General features: G+C 40.1%; 1 protein-coding gene across 1 annotated transcript in view; it reads right to left on the bottom strand.

Moving 5' to 3' along the window:
* USP54 (ubiquitin specific peptidase 54) overlaps positions 1–21376 on the bottom strand; it is a 91840-nt gene that overhangs the window by 3338 nt on the left and 67126 nt on the right. Inside the window, exons 11-21 of the mRNA XM_059477014.1 lie at positions 20415–20585; positions 16307–16438; positions 15627–16007; positions 14363–14597; positions 13468–13607; positions 12274–12447; positions 9181–9300; positions 7856–8048; positions 4170–5620; positions 1720–1838; positions 448–588 (exon numbers count right to left, since the gene is read on the bottom strand). Coding sequence (XP_059332997.1) covers positions 448–588; positions 1720–1838; positions 4170–5620; positions 7856–8048; positions 9181–9300; positions 12274–12447; positions 13468–13607; positions 14363–14597; positions 15627–16007; positions 16307–16438; positions 20415–20585 — 3257 coding nt within the window. The remainder of the gene's footprint in view (positions 1–447; positions 589–1719; positions 1839–4169; positions 5621–7855; positions 8049–9180; positions 9301–12273; positions 12448–13467; positions 13608–14362; positions 14598–15626; positions 16008–16306; positions 16439–20414; positions 20586–21376) is intronic.

Here is a 21376-nt window from a genome sequence, read left to right on the forward strand (position 1 = left end):
CTTGAATTGCCTCCCCTTTAATGTTGAATTTTACTCTCAAAATGCTACTTGCTTAAAAAACTCACAAGAGAGCAGAAATGTTCCTATTCATACTGGTGGGTTTTTTTTGGAAATCATAAGTGTATCAGAAGCTTTCTTAAAAATACTTTAAGTCAACTGAAAAAAATGTTTATACTGGCTGTTTCTGCATACTGACAAGTAATGTTAGCTGACATGCCTATCAGCTGCAGCAGTCACCACTCTGCAATGATACCTGAAAAAGACAGCTTTGCTACTTATATAAAAGTTCATTCTTCCAAAGACAGAACAAAAAAGACAGGCTTTTATCATGGCTTATTATTGAGTTGTCTTCTGTCTTGTTTGTTAGCTACTAAATGAAGACACAGTAAACACCAACCCTACACACAGATGACAGCCCTTGGGAAAGCTGCACATCATTCTACTTACAAAGCTGTGAGAAGAGACCAAGGTCTCTTCTCTGTTAGAGATAACTGTCCCGCTGAGACTGCGAGCAATGCGACGGAAATTCTCTGCACTGTAGATTTCCTCCTCTTCTGGTTCCCTGCTATGTTCTCTGGTAAATGTGACCTGCAGACAATATCCCCCCCATTTCAGACAAGGTTTTTTATAATATCAATTTTGTACAATAATTAGAGGCAACAGATGAATAGAAATATAATGGAGCATATTTCAATGATATTTAATGACCTTTTCTTTCAAAAAACCCTTATTTGGGTACTACTTGGAAAACTTAATATAAATGGTTCTGTTTGGATCTGCTGATTAGAAGTATTATTCCTTATAGTATTTCTTACCTTAGTAAATATACACAGATTGATTTGTCTAAATGAGATACATTCTTTTACAAGTACCTAAAGCCAGGACAAAATGTCTTTAGTGGAATGAATCCACCTAAAGGACTGACTGCTGCTACAGGCATCATTACCCCTGAAGAGATAATCATGGCTGCAGCTGACAGTCGTCTTATGATAAAACACTACAGTCTCCTCATAACCAAAAAAAAAAACAACCTAGGATTATTTGATGAATGCTGGAAACTTGTTAATCTTATGCTAGCAAGGGAAATGTTTATTCCATCCTTCCTTTCTATTGTTCTGTAAAGGAACAGACTTTGGGCTCCCTTTAGCAAGTACACAGATATTACAGGAAATGTCATTTCCCCTTGAAAATACTTCCATGTCTTCATATACAGGCAGTGATATGTAACTGCCAGTTATTTAAACAGTTTCTTCCCAGGAAAAAAATGAGAAAGAATGTTCTCCCACTCTGAGGTGACTAACTACCAACTGTAGCAAATACCAAATTATCACCCACTTTAAAAATATGTAGTGACACAGTAAAAAAAAAAAGTGCCTGTGCCCCTGCAAGTGGTAAAATTAAGAAGCAGTTATCATCAGCTGTGATGCAAGGGAATTCATGTCACCAAGTTGAAAAAGACTAGATCTTAATGTTTTCAGGAGTGTCTTCCTCCAAGCCAGAATTTAGATCATTTGACTGCATGCAGCACATGCAGCATGAGTCACTCATATTTTAGCTAGTTAATCCTGAGCTAGACTGCACTTTAAAATTCTTTCTAACATTAATAAAAATGACCCCAGTATCTTTTTCATAATGTACTTCACTTATCCTACTGTAAATTCTTTCTTGCACAGGGAGAGCCCTTCCCCCTCTAGTACATCTTAAGTACCAAAATATCACCTTGGAGACAGAAGAGACACTGGATCCACACAGACTGCGCTCGATCTCCGCCGTTGGGGTTTTGGACAGCCCCGTGCCAGCTGCAGCAGGCAGCTTCCTCACACCCGGGCTCACAGACACTGGGAAGGAAAACACTCATTAAATTCAACACCTGATTGCATGTTATGGCACATTTCTCCAGCAAAGACAGAGGGACTATGCACACAGAACAAGAAGTCACAGATTCTTGGGAACATGAATACATCAGCTAACACCCAACATTTCAAGGGGAGACAGCCTATCAGGATACTATGCCTACTTCCCTGGCCCTCCTGCAGGCTTCAGGGGAGCAGTTAATTGAACTATTTAAGATTTAAATGATTTAACTGCACATCAACACTTGCCTGGTAGAGAGGTGAGACTGTTTAAAGGGCCCAAAAAGACAGAGGATCAGCTACCAGAAGGAAGTTACCTAAAAGTTATTTGGGATAAAAAAGTCAGCCTCAGGTTCCCTCCCCACATATTCACCTGCTCCTTCCCATTCAATGCCACCATTTCTCAGCCATTTGCTGCACTGATTAAATACTTAAAAGTGTTATTTTTAACTAGGATTGCTACAATTCACTTCAGGGCAATCCCCATCAACCACTTACAATCCTAAAATTCCTCATGGAATAGACAGATCAATGGCCTAATTTAAACTGGTCACAGGGAATTAGTTTCTCTAGAAAGAAAGAAAGGTGATATGCTGATAACAACACCTTTTCTGCATTGAGGTGGTTGTATTTGGCTTGGCTTTAACTGTGCTGTAAAGCCCCTCTAATGAAACAGACATTTCACCAAGATTCTGAATGCAAAGGTCTAACAAAACCAGTGGATATGGGTCAAAGTTTCAACAGCATTTGAAAATTTATATGTAATCCAAGTTAAGAGAAAGAAAGAGCAGTCCTAGACCTAGGACTAGGTCTAAAAAAAAAAAAAAATCAGTTGATTTTCATCCAGTTCATCACAGTAGATGCACTGGTTCAAACTTGTCAGTTTTACACGGAATTTGCAGAACTTAGAAAAACAACTGAAAGTTACAGCAACCAGATGATCTCAAATACAAACTTCACTTTAGAAGAATATCCCTATCTCATATCAAATATGTGGTGGGAAAATAGGCAAGGAAAGTCAGCATAAGAAATGGGTCATTTGATGACAGAACTCTGAAACTCCAGCTACCACTAAAGCAACTGGGCTTTATGCTGGTAGATTTCCAGAAAGAACTTCCAAAATCAGTGAGCTAAGTAGGAATTTATAAGATCTTCTGATTCAAGCCCATGCATGACAGTATCTGCTAAGCTGGGAAGTCAGATCCTGCCTAACTCTAAAAGTAAACCAACAGGACAACAAATGGTAAATGGCCATATTTTGATGTCTTAAGTGGTCTGTGAGCAGACTGCAAGACACAAGAGTTCCAGAGAAAACTCAGGCTGTTCAACAAAAATCTGCTCAAGACTTTATTGCAGTACTCACTCTGGTCACAGCCAGGTCTGACATTGTCAGGAATGATGGGGGCTCCACTGCCATGGCTGCAGGGCAGGGGAGAACCTGTCCTGTGTTATGTATTCATTGCAATATACATCATATGTGTAAAGCTATATCTCTGTCACCTTGGTACCCATCCAATTTCAGGCTGCCTTGCATTTAACCAGAAAATTCATTTAATGCTATGACACAGATTATAAAGAAATTTGCTTCACTTGTGAAGCAGAGAAACAAGGTTGCCCTATCTCAGGCAGGAGATTAGATCAGTTTAAGTGAACCAGATTGCTGTCATCAGGCTCTAATTCAATGTCTCCAGCAACACCCGGATGTCCTCACTGATGGAATCTGTTCGTTTTCTTTCGTCATCTACTAATCCACAAGGTCTTCGGGATCTTCATGTACCCTCAGTGCTGCTTTCACAAGTAACTTTCCAGAACTTAAAGCAGGCAGTCCTTAGCAAAACACAGGTTCAACTCTCAGATCTTGATAAACTTTTAGAAGTTATTTCCCTCAACCAGATACAGACCAAATTCTCAATTACAACACAGTCAGTTAAAATTCACCAATGTGGAGAACATTAGCATCAGGGACAGAAACAGTTTAATAAATTCCAGAGGCGGTGCAGGACTTTCAAACAGCAAAAATCATTAGCCTGACATAAGCAGCTAGCTCTCTACTTGAAAACAGGATCAATTATTTCTATGTTATTACTCTTAACAGATGTTTGCCATGATCAACAGCTACTCTGCAGCCACCCCAGGCAGTGCTATGACACTGCTTTCTCTAGTTAGCTGGAAAGTTTCCAGAGTCTACAACCTGAATTTTTCTGCATCTGTGCACAAATTAATACCCGTTTAACTAAATTGACTGGAAAACGCATCTTCACCTACACTGGAGTACATAGGCAGGTCAACCAAGGAAAACAACTGCAGCATTCTTACCTGATTGGTCAAATGGATACCTAGCACTGTCCTGTCTTCCCAAGAAAGGCCTAGTGGCCTGAGATGCCTGCAGACTAGTCTGATAGAGGGATTCCAGTTCTGAGAGCTCCTGTTCTGTGTCTTGATTCCACTGTGGATGCAGGTGTACTGGGATCCTGCTCAAGTCATCTCCAACTGCTCTCTGATCAGAAAGGAGTGGACTCCTCCCAGGTACAGGAAGCCATTCAGTATTCTTATTAGCCTTCTGAGAACTGTAACACCTAGAAACATTATTCACCCAACGGTCCACAGGCATAGAGGCAACCATGCTACTAGCAGCTCCATCATCCACCTCTTTCATTCCTCCATCATGAGAGTGCCTTTCCACGTAGGGTACAGGGTCTGCCATATTCTGTCCACCTCTTCTACACAGTTCTTCACTGTGAGAACAAAAACTCACAGAAGCAACATGTTGGGCACTAAAACCCTTCAAAGAAACTACCCCGTCCCTAATATCCACAGTTGAGTGTAATTTTTCAGAAGACTGGGTTTTATTTTCTTGGTTTTGATGGATTAGCTGTCTGTAACTGGAAGATGAACGGTTGATGAAAGATTTTTGTGTTAACTTTGGAGACTTCTCATCCTGACATACAGTAATCCAGTCTTTTTCATGAGTACCTGTTCTCTGAGAGACTGCATGCATTTTCTGAAACTGCTCTGCCAAGGAGCGAACGTGTCCCTTTGTACTAAAAGCCTCAGATTTAGAACCATCTGCTGTGCCATATTCACCCTGTGAGGGAAATAAAATCTCCTGGCTGTTTGCTGTGCAGTACTTATTTTTCTGCAAAGGATCCGAGGAGCACTGCTGTGTAGGGGATGAACTTGCAGGGGTCATTGCATGATAGGCCCCTAAAAGATCAATGCTGGGCCGCACTGGAGAGCTTGCAAGTTTGGAACAAGGACTGTGCTGGCTGTCCTTTTCAGGAGATGCTGCTTGTGGTGGATGTGGACAGGGAAACAATGTAGGCAAAGACCCAGAGTTTACTGTGTTAGCCTTGGATTGGTACTGAGGTATGAGAACAGGCGTTATGTTATGAACCTCTTCTAACGCGCTGCTACTGCAGCAATCCCTATAGTCTTTTAGCCCTGTGGCTGTCGAGTCAGCAAATTCCCCACTCTTGTGGGCTTCATTCTCAGTTCTTGCAGACATCTCTGCCAACCCTTGCCTATAAGGAAAAGAGGGAACTTGGTCATGAAAATCAGCAGAAGCAGACTGGAAGTTTGGAGAGATCCTGTTGGATGGATTGCTTTCAGAAGGGGGCAAGGAGGAAGACTCTGGATATAATGATGAGTGCAATTCATGGCAGGAAGCAGGTGGGTGGAAGAAAGAACTGGACCCAAATTCCACTTCTTTGTTGGGTTCCAGTGGTACCTCCTGGCTCAGCAGTACTTGGAGCGGGCCAGTCTGTTCACTAAAACACACAGAAGAGTAAATGATTAGCAGCAGTCATTGCTTATGTTTATCTCCAGAGTACAGACCCTGCACTAGCTGACATACAGCTCAACACACTCTCCTCACTGTATTCTGATGAAGACTTTGCATTAATTCACTAGACACATTTGTGCTAGTCCTTTGCTTCTAACTTTGTTTTCCTGCTTTAACAATCTAACTGAATCAATTTCATGTTTTTAAGAGTATTTTGCTACTATTAGGCTTTATATGAAGTATTCTTGCACAGCACCAGAGGCATTTCAACCAGTACACTGAGTATGTAAGAAGGGACAACTGTAAAAAGAGTAGGAACAGCATTTATATAAAATAAAATAACTGTTTTCAACAGTAACGTCTTAAATATCTTTTAAAATACTTTGGGCATGTTTGTGATCTGAATATGAACTGACAGTATTTCTGTAAGATTCCCTCTCTCATTATTCATGAAGAATGACTTGAAAAATGGAAGAACAGGTTGAAATTTTTCTCATATCATTTTTATAGTCTAATTCTTTGAGATATTGATCTACAACATTAAATAAAGTTTAAGTTAAATGCATAACTATTACTCTGCAATAATTTGTACCCTAAGCATACTTCTAGAAAATAATGTCAATTCTTTTAAGTACCAAAGCAAGACAGTTATATTCTTGAGTGGCATTTTTCTGCATTTAGTTAGCATTTTAATATACAGACAGAAGAAACAGTAGTACGTCCACAGCCTATGAGAAAATGATAGGCTACATCAGCTCCAGCAGAAAACTTAAGGCAACTGTAAAATTACTGCTTTGTTTCCTCCTTGAGATGCATGGAATGAAAGTTATCATGAAGACCTGAAGTTGAAGACATGAAGTTGATGCATGTAGCAATAGAAAATTATTTGTGAGGAACTGCAAACTTTGTACTGTCTACAATGTTATTTAAATCAAAGCTGGAGTACAGAACTCTGGCCATGAACAGGGTTTCTTTCTCCTTGACTGAAATATTAACATTTAGTTGGATATAACACTTTGCAAAAGTAATGCTCTTTTTCACAGAGCAGCCATGAGTGAGTTTAGCATTAGCAAAACTAGTTAAAGTGCTTTTCATTTTCTTAGAATCTGCCATATGCCTAATTTGAGCTCTGCATTTCTCCTGTAAGAGAGAATATAATGGACTCCTGATTGACAACAAGATCAGCTTTCATTACATGTAATTCAGGTACTGCAGGAAAAGAAAAGAATGTTATGCACTATAGGCTGGCAGGTGTGCAAATTAACTGGGTTTGGATACAGCTGTACCCGGCATTTTACAGAAAGGAACAGAAAAATTATTCTCATCCAAGATTTTACCTAAGCTTCTGGTAATACAACATGTTAGGAAGGGAGAGGGGAAAAAAAGTAACAGTTCAAGAAATAGCCTAGAAATTGGATAGGGATGGTCTAGTGCTAGGAGGGAATGGCATGGGAAGAAAGAAGGATTAAGCTGCATGCTAAAGACAGTAGGAAGAAAGGATCAGTTATAGCAGAGAGTTAATTATGCTGTAGTTAAAGTCAGTATGGAAGAAAGAATCATGAAGAGACACTGAGGAGGGCTGGGAAGCCAGGCTACAGGATGCTGAGAAGCACAGAAAGAAAATGAAGAATGATGGAGTAGTCAAGGTGACAGGATCAGGATCTGGATTCAAGAGTTGTACCAGTGCACCACAAGAGAAGTGGACTAGAAAGATCAGCGTACTCAACAGTTTTCAAACTACAGAGCACTAAGCATACTGGCTAATATTCCCAACATAAAAGCAACTATAGCAAAATTTTGACTGCAGTACAGTCTTTTGCTGACTGAGTCCTGAAACTGCTCCTGATTATAAACAGTCCCATTTTATCCTAACGTATCCCCACTTTTTTTAGCCAGATTATTGTCTATTGTATTTTTTCCCTTGGTGCATGAGACATCAATGCTGCCAGGCACTGACTGCTACAATTCTGTGTCACAGATCACATTCCGAACACATGCACATTGGACTGTTCTATAACGACTGGGAGAAAGTGTGGTGGGGAGGGGAAAAATGGGGTAGCTGACTGTTTTCCAATAGGATTGAACCTAGAGAAGAGAAGAATAGGTGTAACACAGTAGGACTTGGACCATCCAGGGAATAGACATAGTTTGCTATTTCTTTCCAGACTGCACTGCTCACAGATGCAGCCCGGGTGGTGCCCAGGCGAGGCACTGGCACTACCTTGTAGACTGGGCCATGGTGCCGCCCTGGGGTGGGTGGCAGGCCGGCGGAGGCAGCGGCTGCGGTGGCTGTTGGTGCTGCATGCGATCCTGGAGGCTCCGGGCTTTTCGGATACTGATTTGCAGCTTCTTATCGACTAGGACTCTGCTGTGAGTGCTAGCGCTGGCATCATGCATGGCAAGTCTTAGTTTAGCTAAAATGCAAAAGAAAACATAGCAGAAAACAAACAGAAAAAAAGAATAAAATTGAAAAAGAAAAAAAAAAAAAGAAAAAATACGCAGCAGGAACAAAAAACATGGACCATGCAAATACTGCCACAAAAGAATTCACAAGGATGCTACTGTTTCATTAATGCACATTCAGCTTAGCCAGGTGTACAAACACATTAATTGAAACTAAACCAAAATAAAATAAAAATATCGTTGTTTTAGCCCAATTTCTCATCCCTTCACACAGGCTCTTTCCAGCTCTACTACAATGATGCTTCATTCTCTCATGTACTCTTCTCCTGCATCCTCCATACCTGGGACTCCCTTTGTGTGCAGGAATACCCAGCTGGGATTTGAGATTCCTTGCTGGAAAGAAAGCTAATAGAGCTGTCACTACAACTGTATGCTGCACCCTTTATTCTGCGGTCCATAAAAGCCAATTTCTAAATGAAAACAGCACAGGAGCTACTCACCCTGTCTGCAGCCATTCTACACAGACAGAGGGGAGCATGGGGTGAGACAGCCAGCCAGTCATAATGGAAAAACACCAAAAATAAAATGAAATCACATAGCACACATTCTCAAAGGTCACAATGCATTTAAGCATTTCAATGTCCTAATGCTTTTTTCATCATGAAAGTTAAAGTACAGCATAGTTCACTTCTGCTAATCCAGAAGACTCTAGAGTGGGCTACCATTTTCTTCCTATGCTACACCCTCCATGAAAAACAGGGGAGCTTAATGGCCTTTGCAGTTCGGCCTGACAACGGAGAAAAATTGTGAGGATTGAGTGGGAAGGGGAACCACCTACCAGGTGCTTGCTGAAACATAACAGCACCAAAAAGGGCACATCAGCACCCCAGTGCTGTTACTGCCTTAGCACTGGAGAGAACAACAAAATGAATGTAAACATGAAAAAAACAGAGATGAAGAGGAATAGGACTAAAACCTCCAAATGAAAATGCTTATAAAAATGAAAAATTCTCTCCACCTGCATGCTCCTAAAGAGCAGCTGGACCCTCTATCACGACCTGACCACTTACTGTGGTGTTTCAGCCTCTATTGTGTATTAGTAACAGTCAAAGCGCAGTAGCTCAGGCGGTTACGGTTACTTACATATAGCTTCGTTACAGAGAGCCAAAGCTGCAGCACAATCCCCCTTCTGCTCCTGATTCAGCGACTCTTCAAAGATTGAGTCTGCCTCCTGCATCGACTTCTCAAAGCCATCACTCCTCCCTGCAAATGGGCAGCACCCTTCATTTTGGTTTCATTATTGCAGAACCCTCACTTACCCTCATCCCATTTGTGATCAATTGTGATCATTGTGACCAAATCCTTCCACACGCGGATTCTTGCAGAGGCTGTGCATATTCCAGAGTGCACCACCTAACCCTCTCTAAGCAGAAGTACATCTTGAGCACCCTCATATGCTTGACATCCATACAGTAAAACAACATGAACGGGATTTTTCCCTCAAATTTTCTTTAGTTGAGAGAGCTGTACTGGATTTTTCTACTATTTTCAACACTTTAGGTCAGTATATAAGATGGTACAGACATAGAACAGTCAGTTCAAATGACTTCTGTCAAGAAGAATTAAACTAAATTTAGAACCAAATCTAAACCAAAATGTATCAGTAAAAGAAATACAGCAGATTAGGGTTTTTTCATTGTATCTTAAGTTTCCTGACAAAATTCATCTGCCTCTTCTTCATCAAAATGGAAACAAACTGGAACAATCAACATGTCTGGGAAAGAAAATTCAGGAGTTGAGTGTGAACATAAATGCCTGCATGAAATACTTCCATAAATGAGTTTAGTGCATACACTTAACTGCTGTAAATCAGAATATAAAAACCCAACAGTCTTGCAACATGAAAAACAAGGTGGTGGAAGCTGAGAAGAAGGGGACAACTGTCAAGAATTCCTTTCATAACAATTTGGAAAACAGTGCTGGAGAAGGATAAATAATTTTGGACACAAAAAGAAACTGTGTCCTGGCATCATAACATCCATTTCTGAGAGGAAGAAATGCCCAAACTATTTTGTGTCACCTATTAGGCATTATGCAAATTATACACTAAAATGTAAAAATTCAAATGAGGCAGGGAAAATAGAAAATAAAACTTGACTTTTACTCTGTTCAGGGGTGGGTCTTTTTTAATGGAACGTCTCTGTCATTGTGGCAGAGAATGTGAGCACCTTGACCTTGAGAATAAATTACATTCTCTCAATCTGCATAACACATGCTGTGGCCTGACCTGCTCCCTAACATCGCTGTGCACAGATGTAAATACAAACTCTTTTACCATAAACCCCAAAGAATCTGCATTAAAAGCTAGTACAGGAGAGAGAAGTGAGAGTTGTTAGAGCAGTAAGTTAATCAAGCAGCACCTTCAGTTTCAAAATCAAGGCAACTGAGGCTTGTAATCAAGGGCAGAACACTAAAGTTAGCTTTCTTTGCATGAATTTAGCAGTTTACTTGAGGGGAAAATGAGTCACAAGTGTTCTGGAGTTCTGCATACAAGCAAGCCTTCCAGGCAGTCCAGCAGTCTGTGAAGCTATTATATCTCTGACTGGGGTGGGGAAAGACTGAAAAGGAATAAACAAAGGCTTCCCTACATCTCAAGTCAATACATCTGGACTCCTCAAACATTCTACTAAATTCTTTTTTGATTAAGCATTAGTCTAATTTACTTTCTTTTCAACAAAGAAAAGCTAAGTAATTTTTGCTTCCATCAACTAATAGAATAGATCAAAAAGAGGGGTAAAATACTGGAGAATATGCTGTTTTCTTTCATGCAGGAGAAGCAGAGAAGACAACATGCTCAGCAACAGAGGTTTACTTTTCAGTTTTTAAACCACTGGCATTTATGTTACAAAAATAAACACTATACTAATAGAAAAATATATTTATTTACTCTGGTACATCAGAATTTTTGACCTGGTTACCAGCAGAACATAGCAGGACTGTGAAGTATAACTGATGGTCAGTAAAAATTATACACACATTCCCAGTCAGACATTCTCAGGGAGATCATATTGTTCAGCTGTCACTGGCACAGTGTCATTCTGCCTGCTGAGCAGTTGGCATGGCGGTAGGTTGCAAAGCACAGTTGGGATCATGTCCAAAACTGGCACTGCTGTGGGCTGCCCCTCTCCTTCCTCTCCTTGAGCAGCAAACCAGCAGCCTCAACTCCCTTCTAGATAAGGTTGGAGGAAGCAGCATGGGGATGCCAGGAGGCCTGGCAGCACAGGATACCACAGCAGGACTGCCCTGATCATATATACATTAGTTAGACCAGAGCCCAGGTGCTCACTCTTCTTGGCCCTGCTCACCCTCCAACAATCCCCAGTTAAGTGTTCCAGCAGGTTTCAAGGTTCACTCTTGACAGGGTCAGTGCACTTTATCCCACATTTCTCCTGAATCCTCTTACTGGCAGATGGAGATTCAGGGCTAAAACAAAGTATTACATGTGAATCCTGTCATGTTCCCTCTGTTCCAGCTGCATCCTTCCAATTAAACCTGTTTTGCTGCAATTTCCTCCCAGAAAGATGAGGAGTCATGGAAAAGACAATCAAACTTCGTATTTGGTTTTTCATTTTTTAAAAATTCTTTTTCCCTCGAAAAGATAGGCAACTAAACCCAGCTCAGATTTTCAATTAGATCCAGCCAGAGTATTTGTCCCAACACCTGTGCTGTGGGTCCACAGCCAGGCAGGGAGAAACACTGCAAAGCACAAGGGCAGAACAAGCAGAATTGCTCAGGGCTGCAAAGGTACTAAAATCAAGCAGAAGCAGAATGATGGTTTATATTAACCACCTCTGCTGCAGATGAAGCTGAGGTGCCTGAAAGGTAAAAACAGCCCTGCCCATTCCAAGATGCTGGTTAAAGGCCTACAGCTAAATCAAGGTATCAATACTATCAACAGTGTGTATCACTAAAAAATTGGAAAAATGCAGATATACTAAGAATATCTCTACATTATTTTGCTTTTTCATTTAAGAAAAAATTTGGTCAAAATACCAAACAGTTTTTTTACTCTCTACAGGTTTGAAATGGACAGTATTTCACTTCCTGAAGGCACATATCTGTAATGGGGGGTGGATGTGGCTATAGTCACACACAAATAAATCAGGAAATTACATTCAAAGGTTAAAAAAACTTCAGCACTACCATCTTGCAAAATATACTGCATTCAAAGGTTACCCTGATTCTGCAGTTCATCTAGATCCATAAACCTGCTGGGACGGGGATTAAAGCCCATTGCTGCCTCCATTTCCTTTTCTCTTTTTCTGCGTAGCTCTTGCTCATGTGCTCTCCTTGCCACCTCTTCTTGCAATTCATCCAGCTCACTCTTTAAAGGAACAAAGATGTCTCCACCTTCAAAACAAATAAGCAACGTTTTTGATAGCTACATCTCTTAAAATATCCCTTAAAAGACAAGGCAATATTATTGGAGAATAAAATTAATATTAGGTAATAAGAGTCTGAGACCACAGAACTGCAGAACATAAATTTTGTTTAGTTTTATTTATAAAAATACAGCAGTGTTTCAAGCTCCCCTGCAGCACAGCCTATGGATTCACTGACTCACACAAACAGCATATAGAACAGAAAGAACCATTGGAAGAAATAACTCTAAGCTGATGATGAAATCTTGAGGCTTCTTGCTGTGTTTATAACTTCTAAATAAAGCTATGTCAAATTAGCCAGATCACTAGCTCGTGGAGGTTAAATGGATTCCAATGAGATGTTTTTCATCTAACTGCATGAAGTGGATGAAAATGGGAGGAAAATAAAGCATCTCAATATCCTACACAACAGAAATCCATCAGTTCTCATTCTCACTCCAACTATTACTGGTATTCAGAAAGTGTCTCCCCTGCTGCCTTTCCCTTCCCTCTCTGGAAAAAAAGTATTTGCTTAGAATGATTTATAAGCAGAAAAGCTTAGCCTCAGCCCAAACAGCTTGTAAAAGAACATTCACAGTTCTAACAGTTTTGAATTTTGTATAGAATTACAAGCTGGTTTTCAGAACTCTACTAAGTTATGAGCTATGCTTGGGAAGGTTTTTTTGATGAAAGTTTGGGAAGGTTTTTTTGAAGAATATTGAGTTACAAGAAAGAATAGGAAAAAAGGAATAGGAAAAAAGTTTTATTTTATCATTTAAGTCAATACACAAAAAGACATGCCAGAGCAACACGATCAAAGGAATATTCCAACAAGTCTTTTGCAGTCCCCTTTGGTAAATCTTAGAATTATTTCTTACAAAACTGTTATGTTCTTCAAAGTTGCTTCTCCCTTCCCTTATAGTTTCCCTGTGAACATAAACATCCAGAAAGCAAAGAACAACTCAATACATTTTACCTTCCATAACCACCCCTACAAAGTGTACCTTACCATTTCCCATGGTGTGTGGGCTGTTTGTCCAGCTCCCAATTGATGAAGCTGACTCCACTTCCAAGATGCTGCTACTGTGAGACTTTGGGATGTTGCGCCATGCGGGAACAAAGGCACTTCCTCTCTTCATATGAACATCCCTCCAAGAAGAGAGTAATTATAGTTTACCATTTGACTAATTTCTCCAGGAGAAACTGTATCTACCTTTTTTGCATCCACACAAATATATACTTGCATTTTAATCTCATTTGTAAAGAAGTCTACCATAAGAAAGTCTTGGAAGAAACAGGGGAAGAGAACGTTAACAAGGAAGACAGTAATTCTATTCTCCTCCGTAAGACGATGCATTTCATATTAAACTGTGGTCCAGGAGTTGTTCAGAACAGATTCTTACATATTGTTTACTGGCCATAAACAGTGCCAATTTGTGATTACCTAAAGCTTCCTAAGTCAAGGAAAGAAACACATTGTGCTGTTATTTTTACATACAAATATTACAAGTATGTCAGAAAACAAAGATGTCTATACAAGGCTACTGATTTCTGATTTTGTACAAGGTGTCTATGAATCAATGGTCTAATGCAAACAAAAAGCACTATGAGTTACTCAAAGTACAAGTTTTTAAATCATAGACTAAAGGCACAACTATTTCAGATGCATCACTTTAGACCATATTTCTCGCTCACTCAATCCCCGGTTTTTTCTCTGCTCACCAGCAGGAAGTTATCAATATACTGAGAAGAATAGGCTCCCATTTCCCTACTATTTCTCCCCTGTTCCAATACAGCTATATTTAAAACTAGGACCACTGTTTTGCAAAATGTTCTACACCATTATGTAGACAAAAACAATCAAGACTTCAATCATTCCAAACAAGAATTTTGTTGAAATGTACCTGTGAGTATTTGAACTTTCAGACAAGGGCATGTCCAGACTAACTGGGCTGTTGCTGTTGCGCTCACTGCTTTCATAGCCAGACTCCATCCTCTGTATTAGGTGAGGATGTTGATCCACCATGTGGTGCTGGGTGCCCCGGCCCAGCACACCACGCTTGTATCTCACATTTGACTGGCTTGACCTTGTTTCGTGAACAGCATGCTCCTTCACCTCATTCTCAGTAAGTTCTTTACCTGTTGAGATAAACAACACAGCTTGGTAGAAGACATAAGCTTCAATACCAGCAAAACATCCATACATGTTAGCTTCTCAAATATGTTTAAATCACCATCCTTAGGTTTGTGTAAACCCTGCAATACTAAGCAAGAAAAATGCAATACTTTTACAGCTTTCCTAGCAATTTTAAGCAATAACCTGTTCGCAAATTTATCTTTGAGTCTTTCTTCAGTATAACTTAGCATATTCCCCCTGAGGTAACAATTATGTCTGGAATGAAAATCCTTTCTTCCCCAAAATAATTTTTATTTGTACAAGATAATTTTACAGTATATCTAATTGCATTTCCAAGACTCTGTCATATCTATTTCAGATGCTCACATTTTTTACACTGTTTATTTTGCTATTTTTGATTTGTTGTGGCTTATACAGAGGACAGGAAAACTTGGGGTTTTTTTTTAATTCTCCCTTATACATTTCACAGTCTTTCCACTTAATTCTTGTTTGTGTCCCTTCCTTCCCTGGAGGTGTGTTCTCTTCCCCTTTGCCTTCCCTTTACATATCTCTTTATGCTTCCCAATTATTTTCAATTATCAAAACCAGCAAAGTCTCCATGTACAAGCTGCATAGCTGTAAAATCTTTCCAGATAAATCATCACTGGCTTCCATGCTCTTATCTTCACAACAAGACCTCTGCACTGATACACAAGGTACTTTCTGCACCATACTCTGAGCCATCAAGTAAAAATACCATGATGAGCCAGAGAAAAAACCAGAGCAATACAAAAGCTTGCTCCAAAGGACAAACTTGGGACACTCAGTAATACAGCTTGTGTCCATTCCAGCAGGGTAGATGGTATAGTTTCCCTTAATTTTCCCTTAGACAGGAAATGCAGGACATAGAAATCAAACAGAACTACCACACATGCAATATGAATACCCACATAGGATTCAGTCTTCACAGACATGACTCACCACTGACCTGAATTCCATGCTCAAAATTTCACTTCCCACATATTCTGAAGTAAATCTTCTCAAACTCTTACCTGCTTCTTCAGAGAAAGGGCTAAGCTGAGTGTAGCCACAATGTTTCCTCTTGTCTTTACTGAAGATGCTGTCTATATTCAGAGACTCTCTTTTGGGTCTCCACGTTGGCCTGTACCTGCTAGATGAACTGGACTTAGATTCACTACTGGTACTCTCCATTTCCCAGTCGCGGGTGTGCACAGAAAGGCTTTTTGAGGGTCGTGTTTCTGCCTGATCCACGGTGTTCCCTCCGCGAGGGGAATTCTGCATGGTTTGGGAAATCTGCTGTGGTCTGCTGTGGATCATATTGCTCACTGTCTCTTTAAATTCCCTCAGCCTGCTGGTGCTGCTGGATGGTTTGGGGGCAGTTCTGGGGGCTTGTTTCTCCTTCAAGGTTTCCCCTGCAGTTTGTAGAGACAGCAAAAGCCACAAAAATAACTTCAATTAAGCTAGCAGCCCTACTTGCAGCATCTTCAAGCAGACTTTGAGAAGTACAATCCAAAACAACAAAATTGTAATATAAAATCCAACACTCCCTAAACAAACATCCAACCAAAAGAGACCTAAATATCAAAAAGCAAAGAGAGGACTAAATAATGACAAAGATGGAAGAAACAATGAGGGAAATGCACGTACATACTGAGAACATTAAAAACATTCAGAAAGATACTGATATTTAAAATAAAGTAACATCTCTTGCCTTCACTGTGGTATCCTGATGACTGAGCCTCATCTCCTTTCCGCCTAGACCGGCTAGAACTCCTCTTGCGGTCTGCCAGCGAGCCCTTCTTTGAAACATGCCTCTGATTGCACTCACTGTCAGTCAGGTGGCCTGGAAGAAGGAAGAACACAGCGGAGATGACAAGAGCCTTCAGATCAAGTGTTCACTGTGCTAAGAGCAGCAGGACTCTTGCTCCTTAGGAACCGCACACACTCCAGCACTAACTGGCAAGTTTAGGTAAGTTTTTGTATCTGTAAGTTTTTGGTTTGTCTTGGAGAGGATGTTCCATTTTTAAAGTCATAAAACAACAATACAACCCCTCCAACGATTCTGGTTAATGACAGCTTATCCAAGTGCCAAGGAAAATGTTGACTGCTTTGTCTTCTAACAGTCTAAGGACACCACTTTTTTGCTGTCAGTATTAATGACCATGAACATGAAACTCCTGAGGACAGCTTGCCAGACATTACTCTGTTGAACAAAGACTCAAACACATGAACAAATTACCATCTAATAATAAATGACTGCACATCACCAGCTGCTCTGCACTAACTATTCATCTCTTTGCCTGTAGCAAACACTAAGTCATCTGAGTTAGCCTAGTCTACAGTGAAGAAGCCTCACTTGGCTTTCAAGGGTCAAGCCAGCCAATTCACATCTGCCACAAGCTAAGAGCACACCCACAAACTATGAACATGGATCAGCTGACACACAACACTCCCTTACTACAGCTTGTGTCTGAATGCCAGTATTTTCTCTTCAACACAATTTACTCCCCATTTCCTCATATCAAATGGGAATTAAGACTATTTGACATCACAGGTTTTCTGTATTGCCTTTGCTCAATTCTATGGTTCTCACACAGTCACAGTCCTAAACCTGCAAGCACAAACACACGCATGGCTTTACTCACGTGAGCAGTCCCAAGCAGAGATGCAGGATAAGAAGGGAATTTATGATAAGCTACAAAGACTTTTTCTAGCCTTTATATCACAAACTTTTACCCCTCATAGGATGATAGGAAATCAAAGTCCCTAATAGCAAATAGTGGTCTAACAGCCCCCAGAGTGCATAGCTGGCCCTCCTGAGCCTTCACCCTGCTCTAGAGATTAGCATCAAAATCAACAACATTAAAAGCAGATTCTACATATAAAATTGTACCTGCAACAGTTAAAAAACCAATTCACTGCAACTACAATTGCTACAAAGATATTACAAAAAATGAGCAGGAAGGAATCCAAACAATAAAAAGCAAGCTACACAAGGTTCACTTTTCATTTGCAAAGGAAAGAGTCATTTTGTGGCAAAATTTTTTAGAAACAAGCAGACTACATAAAAGAAAAGAAATTAAGGAAGCAAAAGAGAAATGTTGTCAATGAAAATAAAAGATGTGTAGCATTTTGGTACATAAGTCTGTGCTTTGATGGATTTTTTTCCCCTTCACAGCATGGACTGCCACATATCTTCCAGGAACTCCAAGAACAGTATTATCCTTGTAGTGGCTCCCCCCAAGACAGAAGAGAGTGATGTTTCACTTCAGCATGCACAACTTCTCTAGTTAAACATTCCAATCTGATAAAGATTGTTTGGTAGGCATCCTTAACTACCATGAGAGAAACTATTTGACAGTATTTAGTGCTATTAGCACTAGCGGAGGGTTTGCATTGAATAAAGCCCAGCTCAGTCTTTTAGAATGAAGGCTGCTGGCTTTGCATTAATATTTTCTTCTCCTTTCAAAGACTGCAAATATTGTCCTATTGTCACCAGACATCTACTTGCCATGGAGGAGATGTCAAGAATCAGAAGTCTTTAGGACACAGGCTTTGTTGTCTTTATTGGGACACTCTGAAACAAAGACTAAATCCAACATAATGCATGAATATAGGAATTTAAATCCCAAGGATATAAGCTAGCATTTAACACTCACTTTTTAAAATTCACTAAAACAACAATCCAAGACTTTTCAGTGCCTAGCAATGCTCAAAAGTTGTGTCTTGATGGATGTATCACTTAAGCACCTCATCATCTAGACTTAGGATGGCTTCACAAGCAAACAGTAATATTCAAAGGAAAAGTTTGGTTTTGCAGGAGTTCCGTGTGTGTCTAAGAGCATGTCAGAGAAGGAAATTAAATCGAATGGGTTAAGACAGAATACCCTCTACTCCCTTCCCCTGAAATCTCAGTTGCATGAATAGGGCAGCCAGAATACGCACATTTTCTCAGCAGCACAGGTGGGCAGGAGCAAAGAGAGGGCTCGTGCCCCACTCCTCTGCCCCCATTCTGAAGTACCCAGGAGCCTGAGGTCATGCAACCCAATGGTGGAGCTTCCCTGGAGGATGATGTGGGATAGGGTCCATAACTTTCTGGGCTGGAGTAGTGGGTAAATGGCCATTAAATGAAGAATCCTGCTCTTGCCCAGAATGATTCAGTTGACAGGTCAGTGTGGATGGCCTCTTTATAGCCCCACGGATCGCCATTTGATGACAGAGCAGTTGTATTAGTCGGCAGACTGACTTTTTTTGGAAAGGTAGTGGGTAGGTAAAAAAAGAGGGGAAATGCCCAGACAAGTGGTTAGCTAAGGGGATGGACCGACTATGGCTAAGGCTGAATCAGGGAAGATAAGGACAACTGAATTTAGGTGGAGAAACAGGCTAAGCTGAAGGGAACAACACAGGATAGAATCAATAGGAGAAGAAAGAAAAAGAAAAGGACAAAGTCACTAAAAATGACAGAACAAAAGGTTACATGCTGAACTTCATGCTTACATGTTTGCGACCATCCCCCTTACTCTCTTTTTCTGCCAACTTCTGCATGGCAAGTTTTGCAGGCAGGAACCTAATCCAATGAACTCTGTGCCATTTTGCAGACTATTTAAAAAGTATACCACTATCTCTTTCAATGTTGTCTTCTTTGTACTCCAAAGACAAACATACATTTTTTCACATCACTCAATTTCTGCTCCAACTTTTTTTTCTTTCTCACACCCTACCCTAAGGCTATGACTGGTCCCTACAGCATTAAGTATTTGCTAAAACACTGCAAGGATTGTTGGGCTATCTTAACCTGTGTATTACAGTTACTCGGGCCTCTGATGAAGAATGAAAGAATACTAAATAAAATGAACTTGAAAAATTTTTTTCAGATTTTGATGTACCATCGATTCTACAAATGAACCAATTACAATACAAAAGAGGAACAACTTTACAAAAAAAGGACAAAGCAGTCTGACAGCTTTGACACTCTGGTGCAACCTAACAACTGCTGATTCTACTCTTGGGTCTTCTTAGAAAATCTATTTACGGCACATTAAAGTAACTTTTCAAACAGAAATAGCACATCCTATTTCTGATGCTACAGAAGTCTGACCTTAACTTATGCACTACTTTTTTAGAAGTGATGTTAGAAGTTACTGCATGCAGAAACAGGCTGACTGTGGACACTGGCCATCAATAATTGAGGAGATCAAGTCTTCAGACTTCCAGTTAACCTCTTTTCAACTAGGACTGTGAGGCAGACTGTTCAGCTGCCCAAAGGAACATATATACAGACTATCTTCTCACTGGATATTTCCAGCTTAACTTGCTTCCATGGCACAGGCAGGAAATTATCTTATGCTCCTCACTGGTGCAGTAAATACTACCAGCACTTCAAGTCTTTAGTTCCCAAGTATGAGGGACTCTGGTGATGAAAGCACCTTTTCCAGACAGCTGCAACTCCTGAAATGAAGTAACTGCCCAGACATGAGTAAGTAGCTCACACAATTACCAAATCCTACAACAGGGCCATGCAGACTCCAACTCAAGAATTATATAACAGAGCAGGCAGTATTGTGGATAACAGAAAAACAAATCTCTAAATGCTTGTCTGGCTAGACACAGGTCTACAGAAGCCAACAAGACTTTTAAATCATGGGGGTTTTTTGGTGAATGCCAACTGTTCATTACAAATCAAAAACTCAGGATATTAAACACTGTTTGCTATTCTATTACAGGTTGTGTGCATATATAGAGATATTTTCAACTGGAATCCACTGCAGTCATCTTATCTAGTGACAATGATCACACACAGATGTAATGGTATCTGCTACCTGTGTCCCTGCTGCTTTGTGAAGCGGCATCATTCTCCACATTGTAGATGACTGTCCCCTGGGAGTCAGAGGAGAAGTGGCTGACCACAGACTCGTGGTGTGCCTGTTTGTAAGGATAGCTGTCTGTAGAGGAATCTGTCCGGGTATCACTGGAGATGGAAGGTTCTCTCCCTGGAGAAAAAAGTAATGTCAAGGAAGCAATGTCAAATTTCCATCTTTTTCTGCTATAAAAATCAAGAAAAACTAAGAAAAGAGAGCGGGGCAACTATACAGAAGTTAAGAGATAAACAGAATACCAAAGATACCAACTCAGATTGAAGAACACCAGAGATTATGGGAAAAGTTTGCTCCTTTGGAAGGAGGTAGACAGTGTCATTCCTTCTAAAACCCCATTTCTTTCTTCCTCTTTTATAAGTACAAGTTTACCAAATCTTTTTAATATGCAAAATTAAACTACATCCACTGGACTGCAAAGTACACATTAGTACCATACTGAAATTATTGCTCATTTTCAACACTGTTGAAAATGTTGAGTGCAACTACAATATGAAACACTGCTCTGGAGAAAGCAAAAAAAATTACTCAAGTACAAAAATATTAATAAGTGTAACAAGAACATCATGTTATAATAACTCACTGGTTTGATCTACTACGACTCAAAAGCTACCTGGTATAAACTTTGTACTGAAATACTTTTATCCAAAGCAAAGTAACCTGCTCCTTCTCAAGAAGGATCCCCATTGATCCCCTACTGAAAAGTATGAAGTATCATGATTCAGTTTCAATACAGTAATACTTGAACTCATTACTGGAGGTGAGAAGGGCAATCTCCTCCCTCCACTTTTCAGTGAATAAAATTTAAAAAAAGTAATTAAAAGTAAAATCGAAACAGTTTGAAGACTATTGGTAATTTTACATATGTGATATATACACTCCTTAATACACAGGATATTAGTTTCATA

Source organism: Ammospiza nelsoni, chromosome 8, assembly GCF_027579445.1.
Source record: "Ammospiza nelsoni isolate bAmmNel1 chromosome 8, bAmmNel1.pri, whole genome shotgun sequence".
Taxonomy (NCBI): domain Eukaryota; kingdom Metazoa; phylum Chordata; class Aves; order Passeriformes; family Passerellidae; genus Ammospiza; species Ammospiza nelsoni.